The sequence below is a fragment of the Triturus cristatus genome, chromosome 7 (assembly GCF_964204655.1).
Source record: "Triturus cristatus chromosome 7, aTriCri1.1, whole genome shotgun sequence".
NCBI lineage: Eukaryota > Metazoa > Chordata > Amphibia > Caudata > Salamandridae > Triturus > Triturus cristatus.
The window spans coordinates 1,078,929,191-1,078,954,533 of NC_140590.1; the positions used below are offsets into that span (position 1 = coordinate 1,078,929,191).

General features: G+C 42.0%; 1 protein-coding gene across 3 annotated transcripts in view; it reads left to right on the forward strand.

Moving 5' to 3' along the window:
- Nucleotides 1–25,343, forward strand: part of HTR4 (5-hydroxytryptamine receptor 4) — a 1,182,210-nt gene that overhangs the window by 253,103 nt on the left and 903,764 nt on the right. For all 3 annotated transcript variants that reach the window (XM_085618193.1, XM_085618195.1, XM_085618194.1), the window contains exon 2: nucleotides 7,277–7,358. In XM_085618193.1, coding sequence (XP_085474319.1) covers nucleotides 7,333–7,358 — 26 coding nt within the window. In that variant the 5' untranslated portion in view covers nucleotides 7,277–7,332. The remainder of the gene's footprint in view (nucleotides 1–7,276; nucleotides 7,359–25,343) is intronic.

Here is a 25,343-nt window from a genome sequence, read left to right on the forward strand (position 1 = left end):
AATAGTCTGATTGTCACACTTGTTGGAGTGGGATGGTTGGGTGTTATGTTGGTACTGTCGTTGGCAGTGCTGGCAGGGGCAATGTATGGTGCAGGCTGCAGTGACCTTCAGAGAAGGGCCCTGGCACTTAATATTTTACAAATTAACCACTGCTCTAGGAGCACTGGAGATTGAATCCAGTACGTCCTTGGATTGCGTGCCGGAAGGTATGACAAAACAGGGGAACTTTGGGGAGGGAGAAGTCACCTACATTATTTCCTTTGTCCCAGAGTCCTAAAAACAATGTCACCAAATGTTTATTTCAGTCTCTGGCTTTGAGCAAAATTACAAACTTGGGTGCGAAAGGAGTGTGTGAGTCCGAGAAAGTAAAGTTAAATTACATGCAATTATGCGCACTCCAAATGTGTCACTTAGCTGCATATTTTAACATGAAATGCGACTTTGCTCAATTGCTGATGGAAGGAAGGACGCCCTTGATGCTTGAAAAAAAACTCGAAAAACACACGTGTCATGAGCAACAGCTGCTCATGTTCTGGCAGTTTGCATTGTTCTTACACTGCTACACTATCACTATCACAATTCCCACAACAAGTGTAATGCAAAATTCCAGGAATTATGTGAATTACGCCGGCGTAATTTAAATTCTGCCCATGCCAATTCCCAACCTTGCAGAGAAGGGCAATTTATTTCCTTTAAAAAATGCAATATACATGCCATTTTCACGTGCTACAAAAAGTCCGAAATGCAGTTATAACTGAGCAAATTCCGCTTTAAAAGCTTTTGTACTCATTTTAGCTATTTTAACAAGAAAAGATTCGATTTCCAGGTATGAGGCTCTCTAATTATGAATTGATTACATATTTGAGGGAGTATGTAAGTAGGTATGTAAGCCAGTACGTAATCCAGTACGCCAAAGGGCGAGGTTGACACCCAGCAAGTGAAACGTGAGCTGTGGGAAGGCACCCCCGAAAATGCCTATCCAGGGGGCGCTACACTTCTACAACTCCCCATCTTTCTACCCCCCCCCCCTCCGCCCCTCTCCCCCCCCCCCCCCCCCCCCCCACACCAGAATAGCATCGTCGTCGGAAGGATACCGAAATAACTCGTGCTCTACGTTGGAGTTAATTATCATGGGGCCTTGTCAGTGATTGCTGAGGAGTTTCTAAACAGGGCCGTGACAGGATTGCGTAGGAAGTGGGTTGAGAGTGACGTGCATTCATTGTCTTTAAATGTATGCTGACTCTTCAGATAATGCTCATCATGCGCGTGCCCTAAAAGAAGGGGAATTCCAAAATTCAGCGCATTCCTGCTGCCGGAGGTACAAAGGGGGCGAACAGAGGACACATCCACGTCGCCATTACTCATACAGATCTCCTGGAAATCTGCTGCGGAAATAATTTCTGAGTTGGCAATATTACAATTTGCAAAATGAGTTGCCTAGTGAAGTTCATGACAGATCTGTTACCCATCCAGGTATTGTTTTGTATTGACCTTCAAGGGCAGAGCCTTGCCAGATATTTAGAATTTCCACATTAGATACAAATTACATTATCCAAAATGAGCTTCGAGGGCCAACTTTTTACACCTTACCCAAACTCAACTTAATCAAACTCATTTTTTTGACCTCTGAAAACTTGAGGAATATGTCAAGTGATAGCTCAGGTGTGGACTGCTCTACATGCAAAATGACTGATTTTCTAAGAGGACAGTGGCTCAGGCCGGTGAGTTATCGCATGACCATCCAGGCAGTCAGTCACATGTAGCGCCTTCTAGTGGTGGGCGGCACCTGCGCCACCAGCTTGCAATCCTGTTGTGTTCTGATTGCACGAGCATAACATAAAGATATTAGGGGGCTCCCAAATGTATTGCCTACAGCTACAAAATACCTGGAAAATCTCTTCTGTGGCTAACTACAGCTGACCAGTATGGTAGGACTGCGAAAGAGTCAGTTACCTATCTAGCAGCATAACGTGACTGACAATCTCTCAGCTCTGCCACCCTTAAAGAGACATTGGCCAACAAAAAAATGATCCTTTTGAATCTCAAATTTAATTAACTATGTAACGATGTTATCAGACACCTTAGCCTATGGAACTATGTTGGAACTGATCTTCATCAGGTAGCGTTTCCCTAAACATTTTGCTTTTCCCGGCTGGCTTTTCCTGATTCTTTTATGTGGCCTCTGGGAAGTTTCCCACTGTAAATGCAGTGGGGAAGTGCGTGCGTCCTGCCTACCCGAGTTGGGAAGTGTCACTGACTCGATGTTCTTTAACATGGGTCGGTCTGCCATTGCAGAACGGTGTGTGCGCACTGGCATCTATAATAATAAATCTTATGAGCAGCCTGCTAGTGCAAGCCACTGTGTGTGCCCACCCACACCTATGGTGCCTGTGATTACATGTCCAGCCTGCCGTTGCAGGCCCTGCGTGCGCACTGACCCCGTATTGGTTAAACCTGTGTCCAGTCTGTCTTTGTAGACTGGTGTGAGCGCACTTGCACCTCTGGTGCTGGGGACTATGTGTTCAACCTGCCATTGCTGGTAAGTGTGTGCAATAGCTCACATGCGCCCAGGTAGTGAAGAACACAGATGTGTGTGTTTTCACTACTTATGAGGCTTGCTCTTCCCATGGGTTGACATGGGGAAGTGGTTGGCACTATTTCAGGCTGCAATAGTGGATTGCGGTGGAGCAGCCTCATGTTCAGGGCCGGACTCGCTACCGGGCGTTTTGGAATGCTGCCGAGCTGGGGGCTGATGTCACTGCGGTGGGGGCTAATTTAATTGATGGAGACCTGTGTGTGCTTCGAAATAAACAAAGCAAAACGAAGTTCGTTCAGTACACGCAGGTCCCCATCAACAAAATAAGCCCCCAGCTCGGCAGCATGCCAAAACGCCCGGTAGCCAGTCCGGCCCTGCTCATGATGTTTCCTATCAATGGATTTGCTGTGCCAAATCCTTTTCTCTGGTAAGGGTGATGTTGGTATAACTCGCTTAGAAATGCCATTATAGAATATGGCCATTTCTATACTCTCAGAGCCATGTACCATGGTGCCTGGCTCCAGTGAATACCCGGGGTCAGGGGAGCACTTATGTGCATTCCCCAGCAACAGCCATAAACCATGGGCATACAATGGAACGACAGACCTCTGTCATTTGAGGGTTGGATGGAATAGACAGGAGAGAGAGGATTTGACACTTGGTCTCTTGGAGCCGGATCATGACCCACTAAAGATTTAGATCTACAGTCCAAGACCCCATGGCACACAAGCCTACAGTTTAGGGGAGACATCTGTGGTTCAAAGGGAAACCAGTAAACTGCCCCTAACTTCAAAGACATATGGTGGTATAACTAAAGGTGCCATCCTCCAGCAAAGGGGGAGATATGCTTGTGGGAACGTGGGACTGGAGAACTGGACTGCGTGGGTGACCCGTTCTGAATAGGTGTTGGCCTGGGCTGAAGACCTGCTGAAGTGTGGCGCCCTGAAGTGTGCTCTCCGAGGGGCCCATCAGCACACCACCTGTTCTCTCAGGGATCTCTGGGATATCAAAGATCTCCTGTGAGGGACCTACACCATCTAAAGGAAATCTGGCCTCTCAAGTTCCCACATCATCTACTAAATCTCAATGGGTAGCCTGGTGTGAGCATGGTACTTAGACTTATGCCTAGAGACCGGATTGTCTAGTGCGGAGCCCAGAAATCTTGCCCGCATTCAAGGAGTGTGGTTCCCAAACCGCAGGATCCCTGACACTCATAAGTGTTGGTTAGTGGTGAGCGGATTCACTGGCTGCGGGATCCAAGGTGACCTGCTTAATCAATCATCCCACATCACTCTCAGGCATCATGCTGACTGCATGCTCATTGCGTGCGGTATCCGATTCACAGGGCGTGACCCTCGAAGGTGGGGGTGTACCTGTAGTAGTAGTGCAGCATTCTACCTCATGTGGCTCTGCTGAAATTGCGCCTTGTTGTGTGACCGGACTTGTTTGTTGCAACCCGATCATCGTGCACCGGACTTGGTGCCTCCTTTCCAGGGAGGTACAGAATTTACAACTCTTCGTGTGTATGAGCGGAATTGCCTGGTGGAAACAATATCAACATGCACCAGTCATAATGCCTCATTTCCAGGGAGGTAGGGAATTGCAACTCATCATGTTTGAGATCTGAAGGGGCTGGTGCAACTCATATCAATGTGCACTAGATGCTGTGCCCGGATTTCCTGGGCATGACCCTATTCATCGTGCACCTTTATCTAGAGGCTCCGCTGAGTTACTCCCCATTCATCGGTTGTTCCCTTTTTGACCCTCATCGTGGCAGACCCTCTCTACACCTGTCCCCTTCCAAAGATTTCTTGGCGCCAGGTAGTAGAGAGAGAGAGATTGACTGGGTTGAAGGTACGCCTCCGAGACAGTTCAGAAGCGGTTCGAGAGAATGTGTGACTCTATTATGTTTTGAGACCTGTGGGTGAACTTCCAGAGTGGCTGGTTTACGTCTACCTCTTAATTAAAAGTTGCTTCATATTCCTATCTGATTCCCGAGGACCCAGTCTAAGTGATTTCAGCCGCGGGGTTGGTTATCTTCCATCCGGGTGAATAGGACTATCGGGGTGAACTGGAGGGTGGAGGGAGGCTAGGGCCATGGAGTTGGCAGAGAGCTACCCATTGACCTGCTGGGTACCAGAGACACCATATTAGGGTTCTGAGTGTGTATGTGTACAAGAGTGTTTCGTATGGACTGTGCTGGATACCTGTTAAACCGTAGAGCGGTGCGGAGTAAGTGTGTGTGAGTGGGAGTGATCATGTGTGGACCGCTTGTGATTCATTACACTGGCTGACGGTGCTGCGTTATATGTTGATTTCGTGCCAAAAGCACAACACATTTGACATTGGGTTAACCCGCGTGACTCCAGCCCATGGTGCTCCTAAAAAGTGTTCTTGTTTTGTGTATGTATATACCTTTGATATCGTTGTGACCCAGGGTGTACCTAATTATCAGGATTGCCAGGGTGGGCCTGGGGTTGTCAGCGTGTTGCACAACATAAGGATGCTTGCTCTCTCTGTGGGGAGGGAGAGTTAGGTTAGGAATTGTTCTCAGTGTGCATACTCTAGATATCATATTAATACGAATGGGCCTATTACTGCTAGTGATATTACCAAATGTATTTTATGCCCAAAAGTACCGGATGTCCATGTTAAAAAGACTGATTATGTGTGTTGAATACAAACGTTTTTACATACATCCTGTGTGAAGTCTCGGACTACTCCGGTCGCACACACACAGTAGATAGGTAAACACGACACAAAAGTACCCGAATCCACTTATTCGAGCCTCCACCAGGCGTCGATGAGAGCACTGTTGGGGTGGGGAGGGAGGGCGAGAGCACTCGGGGTTAGGATTAGGGGATGGGTTTTGTTGGGGAGGAGGGGGGGGAGGGGAGAAAACATTTCAAAGCGGAAAGTAGACGTCCTATGAGTAAGCCAACGACATTAGCCGCTGAGGTCGATCGGGGACGCTGTCCCTCCTGTTGACGCTGCCCGGCCTCCGGGATGTGGGCTAATAAGCTGTGTACGGAGGCATCCTAGCCTACCGAAGATCTGGCACAGGTGATTGAGGCGCAGACCCGTAATGTATGTACAGTGTTAATCCTGTGATTCTGCAATAAAAACGGTTTAAAAAAAAAAAAAAAAAAATCCTGTGTGAAGTCTCTTTTGTGACGATCAGTGTATTTATTGTGAGTGCCTGCTGTGTCTTTGCTTTACACATTGCCTCTGAATTAAATCTTACTGCTCAGTGCCAAGAAACCCAAGGATGAGCACAGATTATACAGTGCGTGTAATCACCCACCCTTGATGGGAGCAGTAGGTTTTGCCTGGCTGGGGCATCCCTTCAGCCAACCAGAAAGTGCTCATAGCTTGCAAGGAATATCCTGGCATGGTTGCCTCTATCCTAACCTTACTGGACTTTCAGAAGCTAGGAATCATCAGATTAGCTGGCTTTGTTTTCCGTTCAGAGAGCTTCCACTCTTGTTGTGTGGTACAGGATAGGCCTTTGTAAAATTTCCAATATGCCAGTGTAATCTCTCGTAATTTCAAGAATCCTGGAATTACGCTATCGTAACTATTATGTAAATATGCACCACTTGCGGCAAAAATTTAGCATGAGAACAATATGAATGATAAGAATACAAGTGGCTGTTCTTTGCCGCACTTGTGTTTTTTCCTCAATCTTTGTAGCAAAACATATATTCTCATAATGGACACACCGGTGCTTTTCTCGCTAAAATGTAGATCCAAATACCGGTTTTGCATTTCATGTAATATCAAGCAATTTTACTGAAATTTCATATGATCACGCAACATGAAACATGATGATTTCACTCACCCTTGTATAGGCTTGGTTATTTTTCCATTACTGCTTTTTCCATCTCAGTGCTGGGTTCCTTGGCAGAACCAGTGAGATATGTCTCTACACAACTGCAGAAGAAAATTCTTACTTCACAACGTCTTTCGAAGATTGAAATTTGCACAGAGCATCTTGGTACTTCATCTCACACTAGAAATTAAGCAGATCTTAATGTAAAGCCATCTGCAAATTTAGGTTCACGCATGATCCCTTTGTTAGCATTTCAGATCAGCACAGTCGCTCTTCACATCACCCACCCCTGAAGAACCTGTTGCAGAATTGACTGCAATTATATCTCTGCATCAGGCCAACCTGCCAACGCAGTCCCCCGTTGTTACTTTGTTTCACAGTAGCTTGGCAACCACATGAATTCTGTGACTAGCTGTGCAATTGTGTGTGATTTATGTGCAAATGTGTGTAACAATGTCATTGTTTGCCTATAACCTTTGTATTGCACTTTAGTTCCCCCGCACTGGGCGTTGTCAACGGGATATTCAAAACTCGCCAATAAATAACATAATCGCTATATCTGAACAGTTCGTAGGGAGTTGGGCGTAACAAATCGGTACAATAAAATGGAATCTGAGGAGCAGGCATGTCTAGTTTTCAGAGCTGTACTTGGAATGAAATGGTTCACACCCACACCCCATTATTTATATTAGTAAGGGCTACACTGAGGTACATCCATTTCCATGGAAAGTTCTGGTTAATGAAACAAATCCCTCATTTATGTCCGGGAGTTACTCCATGTTCCGTCTAGACGGATGAGTGGGAAGAATGTTATGCCTGTTTGCAGGGGAATTGTGGTTACCAAGTGTTGCATGGTGGCCACCCAGTCAATGTTGAGTAGGTTCTAACGCGCCTTCTTTCCCTTGCAGAACAAGCTGTCTTCTATGGGTTTCAACATCCCCGCTCTCCGCTCTGATCGCCTGTGATGGCGGAACTTGATATCAATGTGAGGTAAGGGAGCAATCCTGCAAAGTGTTCTGAGGAAGCTACTGTTCCATTGTTCATAAGTGGGTTGATAGACCCGCCATTGTGGGCCAAGGGGCTTTAACCAATCGAAGAATACTTATGACTGCCAATTGTTTCGAAATTCCACAGTGTGTCTTCTTTTTGTTGTGCAGTGTAACCCTTAGCCAGCCTGGTTGTGATCCCATATTGCACATTCTCTTACCTTTTGCACCACGTTTTCTGCTGTTTGATGTTATTCCTTGAGCACATCTTATGTTCAGCCGTAGACCCCATGTTTTGTTTATAGCAATGTTAACGCACCCTGGATGCAGACGAAAGCACTTCAGTAAATCTCCAATAGCCACCCAATTGTTTAGCCTGGTACATAAAGAGGTCATGGACTAACTGAGCTTAAACGCTTACAGAAGACATGCATACGACGCGCGCCGATATTTCAGTCTTTCTAGGCTACCAATGGTTGCCTAGCAACATGGCGTTAACGCGGAAAACGATGCGCCTTCTAATTGTGCTGCAGTTCTGAGCGCGCGCTTTCGTGAATCTGTTCATTTACCGTTTCACTTAAACTGTACATGTAATTTCAACACGACGCTATTCCAGGCGCAGTAAAGGGCGTCCTATGATAAAGCCATCCGTGGATACCCACTGTGCTTTGCTACCAGGGCCGAATATTTGTGCATTTATCCAGGGTGTATATCACATAGATGCGTGCTATGATATGTTGTGCCGGTTTGTAAACCACCAAACATGTCACTATGCAGGGCTCAGGGGACCAATAATCAGCAGGGTCGGACTGGGAGAGAAAATAGGCTCGGGAACCAAAATTAAAATGGCACCCCCGTTAGTGAACTAGAAAGGTGAAAAAGTAGCCCATATTTGCAATTTGGGACAGTTTTGAACTTGTAAAGACATGTTGTATAAAATGTTTAGCGAGTTGTGGAAGATTATGTGGCCTAGAACTTGCGGTAGGCAATGTTTGTTTAATCTCAAGGAAATCAACAATAAAAACCAGCCCAGGAGACCACTTAACAGGTCCACAAACAGCCACAAAACCAGACCATGTACTGACCTGTCAGGCACTGCCTGACTGCGCTACAGGCCAGTCCGGCTCTGAGGATCGGCTTCCAAGTTTATCTGTTCTAAGGTGAACAAAGGGATTGGTTCCGGCTTGCAGATGGTTTCCAACATCATAGTGAGCTTCTTCACATATATAAATTTACAAAACAAGTATCAAGTGAATCCGCTAAGGGGCATCATTGTGTCCTGCCCTCTTCTGTCACTGCGGAGCTCTTAATGTCTGCCAGGTGCAAACCACCTAGAGGGCAGAGAATGACAAGCCTCTCTGCTTCATGCCAGCCTTTATGTTTCATTTGGAGATGCGTGGGTTCCAGCTGGTGGCAGTAGGGGTGGTTGCAGGTGGCAGCCTTCTTGAAGTGGGACTGCAGCATCACTGCACAGTAGCTGCTCAGCCTGGTGGGGAGTAGCCCCGGGTTAGTATTATTGTGCCAGAGATATCAGGCTGGCAGGAGTTGAGACACCATCAAAAACAGCTCAGAAGAGGAAGGCTCACACATATATCACGGCAGCAGACCAGCTTCCCACTTAATTATATGTACTACAAGACCCACTGTGACACTATTAATGCATCAGCGGCAGTGCAGGTAAGGGCGGTGGGGTGGGGTGGGGGGATGTTGACAGATGACGGAGAAGAGAAAAATAAATATATGAATCCTATTCCGTAATATGTCAACATCCCCCCCTCCACCCCCGCAGCACCCCACTGTGCTTACCTGCACCGACCCCTGCTGTATAAATGCCAAGGCATAGACAACTGATCAAATTTATCTGGACAAGGAACATGTACATTTAGAGAAATATTTTGTAAAAGAATAAGTACCGGTGCACACCTTTTTTCAGACGTCCATTGCCGGTACTGTCGAATGTCAGGGTTGGCAGATACTAAAACTGTCTAGTGTTGATTCAAGTTCATGCTCCTTTCATTCACCACCGTACACTGCCCTGCACTTTATATCCCGCTGGCAGTTTTTTTTCAAACCTGCTTTCTCTCTTTGTAACTGTTTTTCCGTCCTTTTGTCCCTTCTTTTTTTCCACCTCTCTGCCTCCACTTTGCTTGTTCTGTGTAAAAGTCTGATTTTCATAAATAAAGTCTGGTCCCCATAAATGAGTGCCAGTGGACCCCACCTCGGACTTAAATCATGAGCTGTCTGAACTCCAAATATTTTGTGCTCTTTTTATGTATGTTAACTCTTTATGTTTTCTTCTAGTCTGGTGGAATTGTCTGCTTTTTTAAAATTGTTTTCCCTTCATTTTTAATTGGAACTGTTTTTGCATTTGTAGGAGTTTATGTATGTTAAAATAAAAAATGTATGTTAATAATACTTGCTGTGCAACTCAATTTGCACATGCATATTGGCATGGAGCTAGTGAAATTGAAATTAACTTGTTATGACATGTTAAAATGTATTTTTCTGGCTAAGATTGGCTAGTCGTCAGTTAGGCCTTGATGCCATCTTTTTCAAAATGGATGCCGTATCATAATGTTTGTGTGACGTTTATATTTCTCGCTTGATAGTACAGGCAGCAAGATGTGGATTGTTTATTTCTGAATGACACTGTTCTCAAAGAGCTTTCTAGAAGAAATTGTTTTGGAACATTTCCATGGTCCTTGTGCTTGTACGCAGTATTGCATTCATTCACAATATTTCACTGCTGTCTACTTAACTAGGTTGTTCTATCTATGGATGACATTAGGCCAGAAGGGGTGAATCAATATTCATGTACTGGATTAGTGCTAAGGTATGGCGTTTAGAATTGTGAAAAAAATGATTTGTTGGAGCAAATATCACTCCATGCTTACTTTGCAGCTCCTAGCAATTTCCATGCAAGAAAACTATATTTAAACTCTAGAACTTGAGAATGATCCAGAGATTCTTTTGACCTCTACTAGGGATGTTGTCTGATTTGTTTACATCTTACTGATTATGCTGCACATTTGAGACTAAGCATTTTTCTGATTTGTGCCTATTATTATAGTATTCTGCTTTTGTTGGCTTTTATGGCAAATGATTCTATGTAATTCAATGAGACTATAGGTGCATCTGAATCTACTATTTCTACATTGTGCCTTTGAATTTATAATAAACCTTCATGGTTTTCCTAAATTCTATCCTCAAACTCCCTTTTTGAGTCAGTTGTTTCTTATTGACTGTTTTTTAATGCTGTTTTGAAACATCCCTAGGGACACATTGCATCATAAACTTGAGATGAATACAATCCCTCATCCACCCAGTGTTTGGGCGTGCCACTGTAATGCAGATTTCCTTGGATCCTCCACACCCACATATTCAATTGTTGAACAATTATGTATTCCTCTTAGACTGCAGTGTTCATTAAAAATTAGCCACATTCAAATTAAGCTCAACCCAGAGAGTACACGAGAATTGATTAAGAGAGGGTGAGGGTACTCACACATGTAGAAGAGTGGACAGTCCAGCAAGGCTGCCAAGGTCATATAGGAAACAAAAAGAGGCAGGATGATGGGGAGTACCAGAAAGAGAGCAAAATGGAAGGCATGAAAAAACCAAGCCAAAGGAAAAAATTAGTGAGTAAGTGGAAGAAATGGAATGGAGGAATTGCTGGGAAAATGGACTAGAGACACAAAAGTGGTTTCTTACAGAGAAAAGTGAAAAACAGAGAGTAAACAAAACTAAAAGAGACCCCACTTTACATCAGAATTTCACCATAATTAGAGAACGCCCAACTTGGCTGATGAAAATGATAAGTGTGGGTAGAGTTTGACTGCGTTGGACATCAAAGAAGTCTACTCTTTGTCCATATAAAAAGAAAACGACCACAGTCCCTAAAATTTGGGGTCAGATTTATCACTGAGTTGTGCCGCCCATGTGCAGCGCAAGGGAGCACAAGGGTGATGCAACTACTAAGTCAGATTTATCAATCCATGCGAGACCACCTTGCGTTGCCCTGCATGGCTTGATAAATCTACATTAATGTAACACAGCGCAAATCGTTTCGTTACTCTGCCATAGGAAGCATTTCATGGCTGGAGCATGGGTGTTCCCACTCATCCACCCATGGATTTAGGTGCATTCCCAGATTTACTATTACTGGTAGAACTGAGATTGTGTCGAAATGCTATGCCTCGCCTGGTGAGGCATAACAAGGAGAAATATCTTTATTTCTCCTTGTTTTTCCCTCTTTCTATATGTGCTGCATTCTTCACTGATCCCTGGCCCATGAGTTATTGCATCCGATTAGACATGCCGCAGCTCACCAATTGACCTTTGCAGCAACCCTGGTTTGATCTCTTTTCGTTCAGTGGGCAGCGTCTCAGAGCCATTCGGATATTCCGTGTCAGGTTATTGCCTCCACTCCTTCATGCCTAATCGGGCTCACTACGTTACCTTGGCATCCGTCTCAGGCATCAATCGATATGTCCTGATGATGATCCCATTATTTTGTTAAAGGGATTGAAACATCGTCGACTTCTCGCACTTTAAAACCATCTTATTCTTTTTTATTAATATGTGTTATGGTGCTATAATGTATGCTTTTTGGCCTACCTATTCAATTGCATTCCAGGCCACTCTACCTCAATGCCTGACCTCTTTAATTTCCAAATTGTATGTTGTAAAATGTCCCACTCGTATGATGTTCTTTTAATTGTTCACATTAAAGGGTTACGTCCAGTTGGACTAATAAACATAGACATCCTTGTATCTTTATGTAAATGACAGTGATTATTGTATGTTGTGAGGGACCATTGTTTCTAAAAAATACTTTCCCTTTCATGCAGCACAGCAAGGTGGCTTGCTGCGCTGCATAAAATAACGATTAACCTGCCCCTTAGGTTTTATCTGATTCCTCAGCATACAAAGACTGGTAGAACACAAGACAAAATGACAGGAGCAGAATGAAGGGAAGCGGTCACGGAGGAATATATGCATCATTTCCAGGTGTCTGTTAAATGAACCCAACCCAAGAGTCCAGGAGAAAGCAGCAAATAATTATATGGTTGAGCTCACAGGTTAAGAGCTGAAGACCCACTTTTCAGACACTTCTATACTTTTGCCAACAATGTAACCATTAGCCCCAGTTAAACTCTATATTTTTAATTAGATGTTTTAGTTATTATTGCTACCTAATATTGCAACATGTTCAATGGAATATCTTACTGAAGGGTGTCCCTGACCTACGCGGTGCTGCCTGTTTAGTAGAGCGTGCCATGTGGGAGAAAGATAGGTGGTGCCCCTTGCGATGTGCCACAGAACTGTGCTACATTACCAGATAATATCTCTTATGATGGGTGTGTCAGTTGTCCACATAAAGAGATTATGCCCCCATGGAGTGAGCAATGGAACCGGCTTACAAAAAGGGAAGGCGTTCTTCGAGCTGTACAATCTCAGAGGAGAGAGATTAGAAGTCTTTCTATGGAGTTGGCTCACCTTCCAAGCTAAAGCAATTTATCAAGGAAAAGGCAGCCCTCTCCTTTACAAAAAAAAGAAGTGCTCCTTTTGGGTTAGACTAGGGAGACTTCCTTACATGGTGAGTCCTTCGCATTCTGCCACTGTACTCTTCTACTTTGATAAATAGAGTCACTTGGGATGAGCCACTGAACTGTGAAAATGGAGGATTAGTTCCCTTGTGTGCCAATGACCTCTGACTGTATAGAGAAATGGATCACTTAGTGATGCGCTGCCTGGAGACTGTGCCTGCGGCATTAGCACGCTCCCTCATTCAGAAATTCTTCCAGAGAATATGTTCTGATGGACAGAGCCTCCATCATAACCTCTGATTGAAGTGGGCGCTTCCAAGAGCATAACTACCTTTAGTTGCTCTGCACTTGAGACAATTGCTTCAATCGGGGGAGATCATTTGCTTCAAATCATGCGTCAGAGAAATAAGGCGCATTTCAGATGGAGCTAGGATGAGCAATCTAAAGGTGGTGAGCCAAGGACAGAGATACCAGCAGCAAGGCAGAGATGAATGAGCAGAAGAGACTGGAGACACTGATGAATGGTCACCAGGGAACAGTAACCTTCATATGCAAAAGGTAATGAATGACTAGGGTGAGCCAGGAAATTAGGTCTCTTACGAGAAGGAAGGTGAAAGGTGAGATTAGGGTCAGAAATAGAAAACCACACAGAGATAAGGAACTAAAGAGGAGAGAAAGGCACACATTTAGCCACCATAGACTAGGAAAGCAAAACGGGTCATGCAGTAAAATGGAGTCCAGACAAAAAACCAAGAAGAAGTAGTGAGATTCACCATGGTTTTCCCCTGCATGCAGGGCCTAGAAGGGTAAAAACGCAGGATCACATCATTTCATAATGCCAGTGATATATATTTATATCACACACACCGACAATCCAGTAGGGCATTGCCCACCAAACAGATTGATGCAGACTTATTTTGGTGCTCCAATTTTGATTTTTTTGCCATGGGCAGTATGCCGTAATGCGTTTTGGCCGCCACTGGCGGTCTTGATCACACAGTGCTGCACCGCCATCTTAAGTGCTCTTGTATACATGTGTCATGTCACCATAGAAAGCAATAACAACCACGCATGTCTCTCTAGTGCTCTTTACATTGTCATACAGATCCCATATTTTGCCTTATATTCATTTATTTTCAGATATTGCAAATCCAAATCAAATTTCAAATTAATTTGTACCAATTAACTCCCTATTACCATCATACTGATAACAATGCTTTCATGCATCGCCACAACTAATGATGCATGTTACTGCAGTACTCATAATTCATAAATACTTTTCATTTAAAGTTCCAATGAATTAAAGTGATCAATCAATTTTTCGGCCCAACAACAATTTGTTGAGTTTCATGCATTCATTGATATCCCACTGGCAGCGTTTCACAATTCCTGAAGACTGCGTTCCATACAACATTGTTTAACTCATAACGACCAAATCATATACGTAATAAAATTAAGCTCAAGTGGATAGTGTCCATGATTGTTACCCACAGGCGTGCCATTCTCGCAGGTTCAAATACATTCCATGAAAACAATACATATGCACATAAAATGGCCTGAAACCAACTTCAGAGGACCATACTTAATTTATTAAGGGCAGCGCTGTTCTTCTTGTGATTAAAAATTTAATTTTTAATTTACTCACTACGGGGGGCTTATGACATTCGCATCATCTTTCTCTCGTTGTCATTATATACAGTGAACAAAGAAAACCAAAACTCAAAAATCAAGGCTCACACATAATCCTTAAAAATCCTTAAAAATCAAACAGCCTTGTCATAGCCACCTATACAGCTCTTCATCTGTGTTTAGCCCTTTTGGTGACCAGAGTCAAGATAAAGAAGGTATTGAGTTTCCAATCTGCAGAGGGCTGCTTCTCTGTCACCCGGTATAGAGTCTACAACAATGTATGACATATACTTTACACCCCAACCAGAGAATTTAGGACAATGTCGTGCTACTGGGTATGAAGGGTCACCATTGGTGTTTGCCTACAGTATGCAAATGTGTACTTATAGCAAAGTGCTCCCAATATACCGCAGACTGCAGCTACATGTGAGCAGGCACATGGCAAATTCTGCAGCTGAAAGTTCCTTAAATTTTTCCCGGTCGCTTCTGAAAAGGGGTTTTGTACTCAGTGTAGTTTATTTTAACCAAACATGCCCTGCACCTAGCATACTTAAAAATGCCTTTCTTAGGCTTCAACCATGAATGAGATCTAACTGCTTCAGGGTTAGACTTGACAAGGGTGTCTCTCATGGAGTAGGCTCTATGATATGTAATGAGGGGATTTTTGGGTACCAGGGTGGGCTGTTACTGGATGCGATTTTATTTGGGCATGAGGAAGGTTGCTTTTGGCCAGACAGTCCGTTCACAAGGACATTAGAAATATATTAAGACTTTGGGACCAGAACACCCACTGTTGGGTAAGAGATTGGATGTACAGAAATATAATATCCATCATGCATTGGGATATGACTCACCTGAGGTTAATAAATGGATTCTGCTAATTGACTGGTGAACTGTATCTGTTTTGTTGTGTACCCCAGATGGCGGCCCATGATCAAGGACTTTAAGTAGTCTGAAACGTGTAAGGGAATAAAGCCACATTTCAAGGAAATAACTTTTTTACATTCCGAGGATTATAGCTTCGGCCTTTGGGACAAGTATATATATATATGCTGCTGCTGTAAGAATCGCTACCACAAAAACTGCTAAATGGAATTACACAAATTTGGCAGGAAACTAGATTTTGTTCCCTAAATTGTTCTTTTTGTGATTTGGTGTAAATTTGTTCAGCAATTTGTGAGAAATTAAGGTTTTAGAATAATTGTATATCTGCACAGCTAATTTAAAAACAGAGCAAAACAGTTGCAGTTTACCACCCTTGTTGCAAGGGTGGTAAAGCACTTGCAAACAGAAAGGGGTCCCCAAGGACACCCCTTCCCCTTTGTAAATGCAGAGAGAAATATTTTCAAGGGGCAGGCAGTGGTCCCAGGGACCACTACCTGGCCTTAAAAAATGAAACAAAAGCGTTTCATTTATCTTTTTTAAAATGTATCCCGTTTTCCTTTAAGGAAAACGGTCTACATTTAAAAAAAAAAAAGATGTATTTAAAAGGAGTCCCAGACATGGAGGTCTGCTGAGCCCAGCAGGCCACCATACCTTGGAGGGCCAGCCATTCCCAATGGGGTTTGCGAATTGCGAGTGCCTCATTAATATTCATGAGGCATGCAATTTGCGACCCCATTGGGTATCACAAACAGTGTCTGAGACACTGTTGTACATTGTGATTTGCGACTCGCAGAGTGACTGTAAGTATGAATGACTGTATAGGTGAGTGAGTGGAGATGTATGTAGACCTAAAAGTCAATGAGTGGGTGAGTAGTTATTGGTATTGGAGTATCTATGGTTGTGAAAATGGCCGTCTGAAATTTCGGTGTATCAAAGGTTATATTCGGGTGTCAGAAGATGCACTAATTTATCACATGGATTACGTCATCAGTGATGTCATCAGTGATGTCATTTGAGATGTCATCAGTGATGTCATCAGTGATGTCACTGACCATGTCATGAGTGATGTAATATATGACGTCATCAGCAGTGCATTGCGGGGGGCGCGAGTTATAGTTAGCTGAACTAACTATAACAGGGGAATTTCTAGGGTTTTGCACGAGGGAAATGTCCAGCTAACTATAACACCCCTGAAACCTATGGTTTTTTCAGTGAATTTCTAAGGTTTTTTTAAATGCCAATTCCTAACTATAACGCCCCTGAAACCTTTGGTTTTTTCAGTGAATTTCAAAGGTTTTTTAAATGCCAATTCCTAACTATAACGTGCATGAAACCTATGGTTTTTTCAGTGAATTTCAAAGGTTTTTTAAATGCTAATTCCTATCTATAACTTATCTCTGAAGATATCATGAAAAGAATTCTTTTTTAAAAGTAGGGTGCACATTAGTTTTGTGGAAAAGCATCTTTGTGATTGGTTAAGAAAAACCAGTTTCAACGTGGAGTACATATCATAGGATAAAATTTGCTCAGCTCAACCACACTTGCTACTTGCATTTGGAAGGCACTGTTCGAACTTAAAACAATAGTCAACTTTTAACCTGCACGTGTCGTTAAATGTTCAAGAAAATGTTACAAAAAAATATCGTAAAGTTTTTAAAAATTGATGAACTTTTAACCTGCACGTATTGTAGAATGTTCTAGAAAGTGTGTTGATAGAATACGTTGCACTTCTGACTTCTATGTGTTGTTGAATATTTAAAAAAACGGTTCATATGGAAAATTAAAAAGAAACCAATAGAGTAGTTTTGAAACCTAAAAGAATCAAGGAACTATTCTAATTTATTCTTTACATGTATTTATGTGTGCAGCAACAAAATTATAGACACAACAGCACTAGGAAGAGGAAGAAGCAGGGGGGAGGGAGGGAGATGGGCAGAATGGCACACATGCACAATTAAGTACAACACACATATAGACTAACAATGGCCAAAATGAAACACACCAACAAGGAGCACAAGTCACACAACCTACCAACATCACACCACTGAACGAGCATAGAAGTGAAAACCACGCTGCATTCATACAGGATGTGTACAAAGGCCAGTCGTTGGTGTTGTGGGATGTCTGTGACCGTGGTCTTCATGGATGAGATGCCCAGCATGTGGCACATGGTCGAGTTCACTGTGTGTTATGTTGCCAAAAGGCTGCTCCTCCCTCCCACGAGCCCCCACACTTTTGTACGGTGAGCTGTTGTATCTCGTGCACTCGTACGGCACGCCATTGTAATGCATATTTGCGCATGTCCTGCTACATTCCAACTACAACATCACAGTGCCGTTTGGAGGTGGTGCATGCCACTTTACAACATTGACTGCTGCGGCTCTTGTAACAGGCCACACCAGAACACAGAGACACACTTACCGCACTTCCTGTACACTGACATGTCTGAGACACCCCGTTCCCCTTGCCAGATAGGCACACCCCTGCACTGACCTGTGAACGACAGACCAGCACACACCAGTTATGCATGCAGGAGGATGCTTACGTAGCTACACATCCAGGCTCACTGCCAACGCTGAGGTGACAGCACACTGTGATGTTGCAGGGCTCGTGCCTATTATGCTAAGACAATGACCACAGGGACACACTTACAAAGATGTGGGTTTGGGGGGCATTGGCGGTCCTGGAGTTATTGATATGAGTCTTCTGGCCCTCATGGGTATCCCTGTATCATGCTCATTGACTCTATGGCACCTGTGGGTGTTCTGGTGTGGCTCTTGGCTGTGTTCCCTTTCATGGTTCAGGTAGTTGTCCTGCTTAACACCAGCAGAAAGCAGGTGTAAAATCCCTGGTGCTAACGTGTCTTATTGCCGGAATTTGTTTCGCATTACAATTGGTGTGAAAGTTGTGATGTGATTTTTTTCGTGTGCACAACAATATACGAACTGAGCAGTGTATCTCGTCAACATCCAACACCTGACACACTATTCCCAATCAATATAAATACAATGAGATTTATTAATAGATTTTGTGTGTACACTGTAAGTGCAGCCAATACCTCAGTGCAATACAATACAGGATTTTAGTATTTAGAATAAATCGCAAAGGTGCACCTCGTGTCTTTTTGCACGGGAACGGCTACTCTCCATTTCATTATCAGCACTTTAACGGAAGTAAAGTTGAGATAAATCTAACACACTATTCAGAAGTTGGTGCAAACTGCAGATATCACCAGTATTCCAGCGATAAGTGCCCCAAAATTTAACACCATGGTGGACTCCATCAAGTAACAGTAATAAGAACAAGAAAGAGTCACACAGCAGTTAAGAGAACAACCGAAAACATTATTAGTTTTTTTTCCAAACTTTATTTTTTATAATAATAAATATATAAACAATAAACTATTTTCAAACTTTATTTTTTTATAAACATAAATATAAACAATAAACTAATCAACAAAATTTAACAACAATAATACAAAACAACAAGGCGGAACACTCCTGTGGGAACCACGGATGTCGACGACAGACCTGGAAAATCAGAAAGATTGTTAAAAAAACAACAACATGGTATTCTCAACAAAATACCACAAGAAACAAATCACAGATATATAAAATGTATACAGCTAACAAAAGTTTATAAGTTTAACTTACAAAAACTGTAAATGTTGCCGCTTTAAAATATTTACCGAATCTGAGGAATTTTTTTTGCAGTAGGCACCACGCCCACAACGTTTTTCTTCAGTGGTGAAGAAAATTTTAACTTTTTCCAAGGGGCAAACAAAGACCAATGCCACCTTCTTCATTCACAAGATTTGCCAAAGAGTTCTGTTACGAGGGGATCCTAACAAAAAATACTCGTGCGGCACAGCAAGTATGATGAAACACCTAAGGACCCTTCATCCAAACAATCTTGCACGAGAAGAGTGCAAACAGATGAGAAACACTCCTGTTCTGTATCTGTAAAAAAGAATCACAAATAAATGTATATTAATAACTTTCAAATTTATACTATTCCATTACTGTACAAACATATTTTATATAAAAACTGACTAAGAAACTATAGCTCTGAACCACAAGTGTGACGATCGTTAAAACACTACATGCATAGTGCATACTACTTTGAAGCAGTTCATGCCCTAAAGCCTACCTCACTAAAAGACTACATGCTAACTGACTAAATGATTACAGTACTATAAGGAGACACACTGGGTGAGTGACAGGGTGTTTGCTAGAAGAGTATGAATACTAACTAGGGAATTGAAGGTGTGAAACACAACTGTGTAGGTGATTAGAGGACTGCATCCATACTGCATAGGCATTTAAAGCAGTCCATGTGCTAAGGCCTGGCTCACTGCATGACTACTTGGGTACTGACTGAATGATTAGAGTACAGCAAGGAGAGTGCCTAGGTGAATTTATAAGTGCTAGGCTTTTCGCACAGGGAATGGATTAGTACTTGGTACTGAATGGGTCACTAGAGGAGTGCAAAGGCAGTCACAAGTGCTGGACTGTATGGATACTGACTAGGAAATTGAAAGTGTGAAAGACAAGTGTCTAGGTGGTTAGAAGACGGCATGCATAGTGCATAGGGGTTTGAAGCAGTCCATGTGCTAAGGCCTGGCTCAGTGTATGAATACTTAGGCACTGACTGAATGATTAGAGTACTGCAAAGATAGTATATTGGTGAATTTATAAGTGTTTGGGTTTTAGCACAGTGAATGGATTAGTACATGGTGCTGAATGGGTCACTAGAGGACTGCAAAGGGAGTGACAGGGTATTTCCTGGAAGTGTATGGATACTGACTAGGGAATTGAAGGTGAGAAAGACAATTGTGTAGGTGGTTAGAGGACTGCATGCATAGTGGATAAGGGTTTGAAGCAGTCCATATACTAAGGCCTGGGTCACTGGATGAGTACTTGGGTACTGACTGAATGATTAGAGTACTGCAAGGAGAGTGCCTGGGTGAATTTATTAGGGTTTGGCGCAGTGAATGGATTAGTACAGGATGCTGAATGGGTCACTAGAGGAGTGCAAATGGAGTGACAGGGTGTTTGCTGGAAGTGAACGGATACTGACTGGGGAATTGAAGGTGTCAAAGACAAGTGTGTAGGTGCTTAGAGGACTGCATGCATAGTGGATAGGGGTTTGAAGACGTCCATGTGCTAAGACCTGGCTCAGTGCATGAATACTTAAGGGGCAGTGACTGAATCATTAGAGTACTGGAAAGAGAGTGTCATGGTGAATTTATAAGTGTTTGGGTTTTGGCACAGTGAATGGATTAGTACATGCTGTTGAATGGGTCTCTAGAGGACTACAAAGGAAGTGACAGGATGTTTCCTGGAAGTGTATGGATACTGACTAGGGAATTGAAGGTGTAAAAGACAAGTGTATAGTATGTTAGAACACTACATGCATACTGCATAGACATTTGAAGCAGTCTATTTGGTACTTAGAAACTGACTAAATAATCAGACTACTTCTAGGACAGTGCTTAGGTAAAACTTTTAAATTTTCAGTTGCGCCACAGTGAACAGAATAGTACATGGTACTGCACCTTAGTGTCAAACCCTGACTCATTTTATCAATGCATAAGCAAAGACTAGCTTCTAATGCTACTAAAACTTGACAACATGAGAGGTTTTAAATTAGTTATCTGTCAGCAAATACACAATGTTACCAAATGCTTCTCTCACAGTGGTTCTCAAATGCACACAGACTCACAGTGTAATTCTAGACAACAACCACTATACCTAGGAGTTTACCAAAAATCATTCACTACTGTGGAAGTGGTAAGCGAACTGCACACAATCTTCATATTTCAGGACTGCACTTTTATGTCAAAGCCTGACTCATATAATCAAAGCATAAGCAAAGACTGGCTTCTAATGCTACTAAAACTTCACAACATGACTGGTTTTGAAACAGGTATATGTCAGCAAATACACGATGTTACCAAATGCTTCTCTCACAATCTTTACCCAAATGCACACAGACTCACAGTGTGATTTTAGACAAGCAACACTATCCTAGGAGTTTACCAAAACTCATTCACTACTCTGGAAGAGTTAATGGTACTGCACACAATCTACATATTTAAGTACACCACATCAGTGTCAAAGCATGACTCATTTAATCAACGCATAAGCAAAGACTAGATTCTAATGCTACTAAAACTTCACAACATATATATATATATATATATATATATATATATATATATATATATATATATATATATATATATATATATATATATATATATATATATATATATATATATATATATATATAATGAAAGCATAAGCCATAACTGTCTTCTAATGCTACTAAAACTTGACAACATGACATGTTTTACAACACTTATCTGTCAGCAAATACACGATGTTACCAAACACTTCTCTCACAGTGGTTCCCAAATGCACACAGACTCACAGTGTGATTCTAGACAAACGGCACTATCCCTAGGAGTTTACCAAAACTCATTCACTACAATTGAAGTGGTAAAGGAACTGCACACAATCTACATATTTCACGACTACACTTTAATGTCAATGCCGGACTAATTTAATCAACGCATAAGCAAAGACTGGCTTCTAATGCTACTAAAACTTGACAACATGACAGGTTTTAAAACAGTTATCTGTCAGTAAATACACGATGTTACCAAATGCTTCTCTCACAATCCTTACCCAAATGCACACAGACTCACAGTGTGATTTTAGACAATCAACACTATCCTAGGACTTTACCAAAACTCATTCACTACTGTGAAAGGGGTAAGGGGACTGCACAAAATCTACATATTTAAGTACAGCACATCAGTGTCAAAGCATGACTCATTTAATCAACATATAAGCAAAGACTGGATTCTAATGCTACTAAAACTTCACAACATGACAGATTTTAAAACAGTTATCTGTCAGCAAATACATGATGTTACCAAATGATTCTCTCACACTGATCCCAAATACACACTAACTCACAGTGTGATTGTAGACAAGCACCACTATCCCTATGAGTTTACCAAAACTCATTCACTACAGTGCAAGTGGTAAGGGAACTGCACAATCTACATATTTCACGACTGCAATTTACTGTCAATGCCTGATTCATTTAATGAAACCATAAGCCATAACTGTCTTCTAATGCTACTAAAACTTGACAACCTGACTGGTTTTAAAACAGTTATCTGTCAGCAAATACACAATGTTACCAAATGCTTCTCTCACAATCCTTACCCAAATGCACACAGACTCACAGTGTGATTTTAGACAATCAACACTATCCTAGGAGTTTACCAAAACTCATTCACTAGTCTGGAAGAGTTAATGGTACTGAACACAATCTACATATTTAAGTATAGCACATCAGTGTCAAAGCATGACTCATTCAATCAACGCATAAGCAAAGACTGGATTCTAATGCTACTAAAACTTCACAACATGACAGGTTTTAAAACAGTTATCTGTAAGCAAATACACGATGTTACCAAATGCTTGTCTCACAGTGGTTCCCAAATGCACACAGACTCACTGTGTGATTCTAGACAAACAACACTATCCCTTGCACTATACCAAAACACATTTCTTCATCTAGAAGTAGTACTACATTTTAGTATAGAAACATAACATAAACTCATTTCACAAATTCATAAACAATGAATGGTTTCTAATTCTACCAAAATATAAAAACTGCACAGTTATCTGTTTACAAACACATGAAAAACACAAATGCTTATCACAGAATGATTTCTACATGCACACACATTGTAGAGAAAAAAAGTACTCCCTACACTTTAGCAGGAAAATACATTAGTCTGATTAAAATCAAAATAGTCTACATACATCCCCTCACAATTAAATAACTCATCTTTCAAGTTCTTTTGTAGATTAAGGAGTACATCAATCACTCACCATATTTTCTTTTACAGAATCTCTGCACTGTGCACCTCTCAGCAGAAGCAAAGAATGAAAAAGTTTCCCTTTCATTTTCCACACATATACATGTAGACATCAAATCACAATCCTTCGCACATAAACTCAAAAGCAAACACACATTTCTATTGGTTAAACATTTCAACCCTTTCCAACTGAAATACATTTCAACCCATCCCCCAATCTGCCTTCTGCCTGTTACCATAGAAACAGGTCATGGAACACTGCACTGAGCTCACAGGTCACAAGTTCAGCACACAATGTTCCTACACAAGACAGGAAGTGTGCTTGACTTTTCAACATATCAGCTTATCATATATAATGTTCCTTACAATCTGTTTTTGTTAACCAATAACAATCATACCTTTAAAAAACAGAAATATACACCCTATCTTTCAATGTAGAAAGTTGTCATACAACCAATGATTTCTTGTCGTTTTTCAAAAAACGTTGCCGTGGATCCGCGCACCCACCGCGAGAGAATCCGTGCATCCAACGCGATAGGATGTGTGCACCGTGCGCGCAATTCCCTGTGGTTTTTTTTTTAAAAAGGAGGCCCACCCCCTAAACACCTCTAGAGGGTCAGAGTATTTCCACTCTGCCCCCTTTATATGTTTTACACACTTATTCCCCTTGCTTCTTCAGCCTCGCTTCTACCGAGGCAGAAAATGGCCGCCAACAGTTCCTGGTTTCGAATGTAGAGAGACACTCGACAGCCAATTAGCATTCAGCGCACGATCGGGAGGGTGCGCGCTCGGTTCGGGGAGGGTGCGCTTACGGTGCGGGTACGGTCCGCGGATCCTCCGCGGCCATAGATATCACTAACTTTTTTACCCTAATTTTCTCAGGAACTACTGAACAGATTCACACCATATATGCAAAAGACACGAGTCCGAACTGAGGACTACCTCTTTGCCAAATTTGGTGTCATTCCGTTCAGCGGTTCGGGCTGTAGCTGCGACAACAGATCCTATGGGAAATTGCATGGGGAAAACGCGTTTTGGGACCCCCTTTTTTCTCGGCCCCGGCTTGACGGATCACCGCAAAACTTTCAGGGTAGGAGCGGAGTGGAGCTGGCTAAAAGTTTGGAAAATTTCGCAAGGATTCGTCAACCGGCGCCAACGTTATTCCAAATAGAATGTTGCGGATTTCCTATGGAAAATAGGTCCTAACTATAACTATCTACTGGCGACCGGCAATTGGATATATATATATATATATATATAGATATATATATATATTGGTTTTTTTTTTAGGGTTTTTATATTTTAGAGGTTAAAATAATTTTTAGCTATGCTTTTTTGCACAGCCCTTGCACTTTATTGAAACACAGAATATTTACATACGGTAATGGGAGATTTCCACAACACTTGCTAAATTTGCACAATAAATTAGGGCCATGACTACTATATAATTAGGTATTTATCCCGAAGTGTCCACATTTTACATGTTTTTAGATATATTTAAATTCATGTTTCTTTTTCATATTTATTATAACAGATTTTAATGTTATAATGAATTGAGGGACTATATATATAGTGTATTTCTATTACAATTTACAACAACCAAGGAGATTGCCGCCATGGTATTTTACCGTAATGCAAGCACGAGGGTAAAGATAATATTATAATATTTACTCTATGCAGTGTCCTATGTTTTTGGTGCTAAAGAATTCTCCCTCTGTGTGTGTGTGTTTTCTACTTTTTAAATGCACGTTCCACTTTAAAACACTGTTTAAGTAATGATATCAAATACAGTTATTGTTAAATAATGAGACAAAAAAAGAAAAAAATGCCTATAAAAAAACTGCTCACCTGACAGAGCGCGTCATGTGATCAAGGCCCAAGGCGTCATGGCTGTAGAGGTCCTGGAGCAATAAATGACAATTTATTTGCACAACGCTGTGGTCCGTGCCCGTTTTTCCAGGAAGGATTATGTGAAACGGACTGAAACGAAGATAGATAGATAGATAGATAGATAGATAGATAG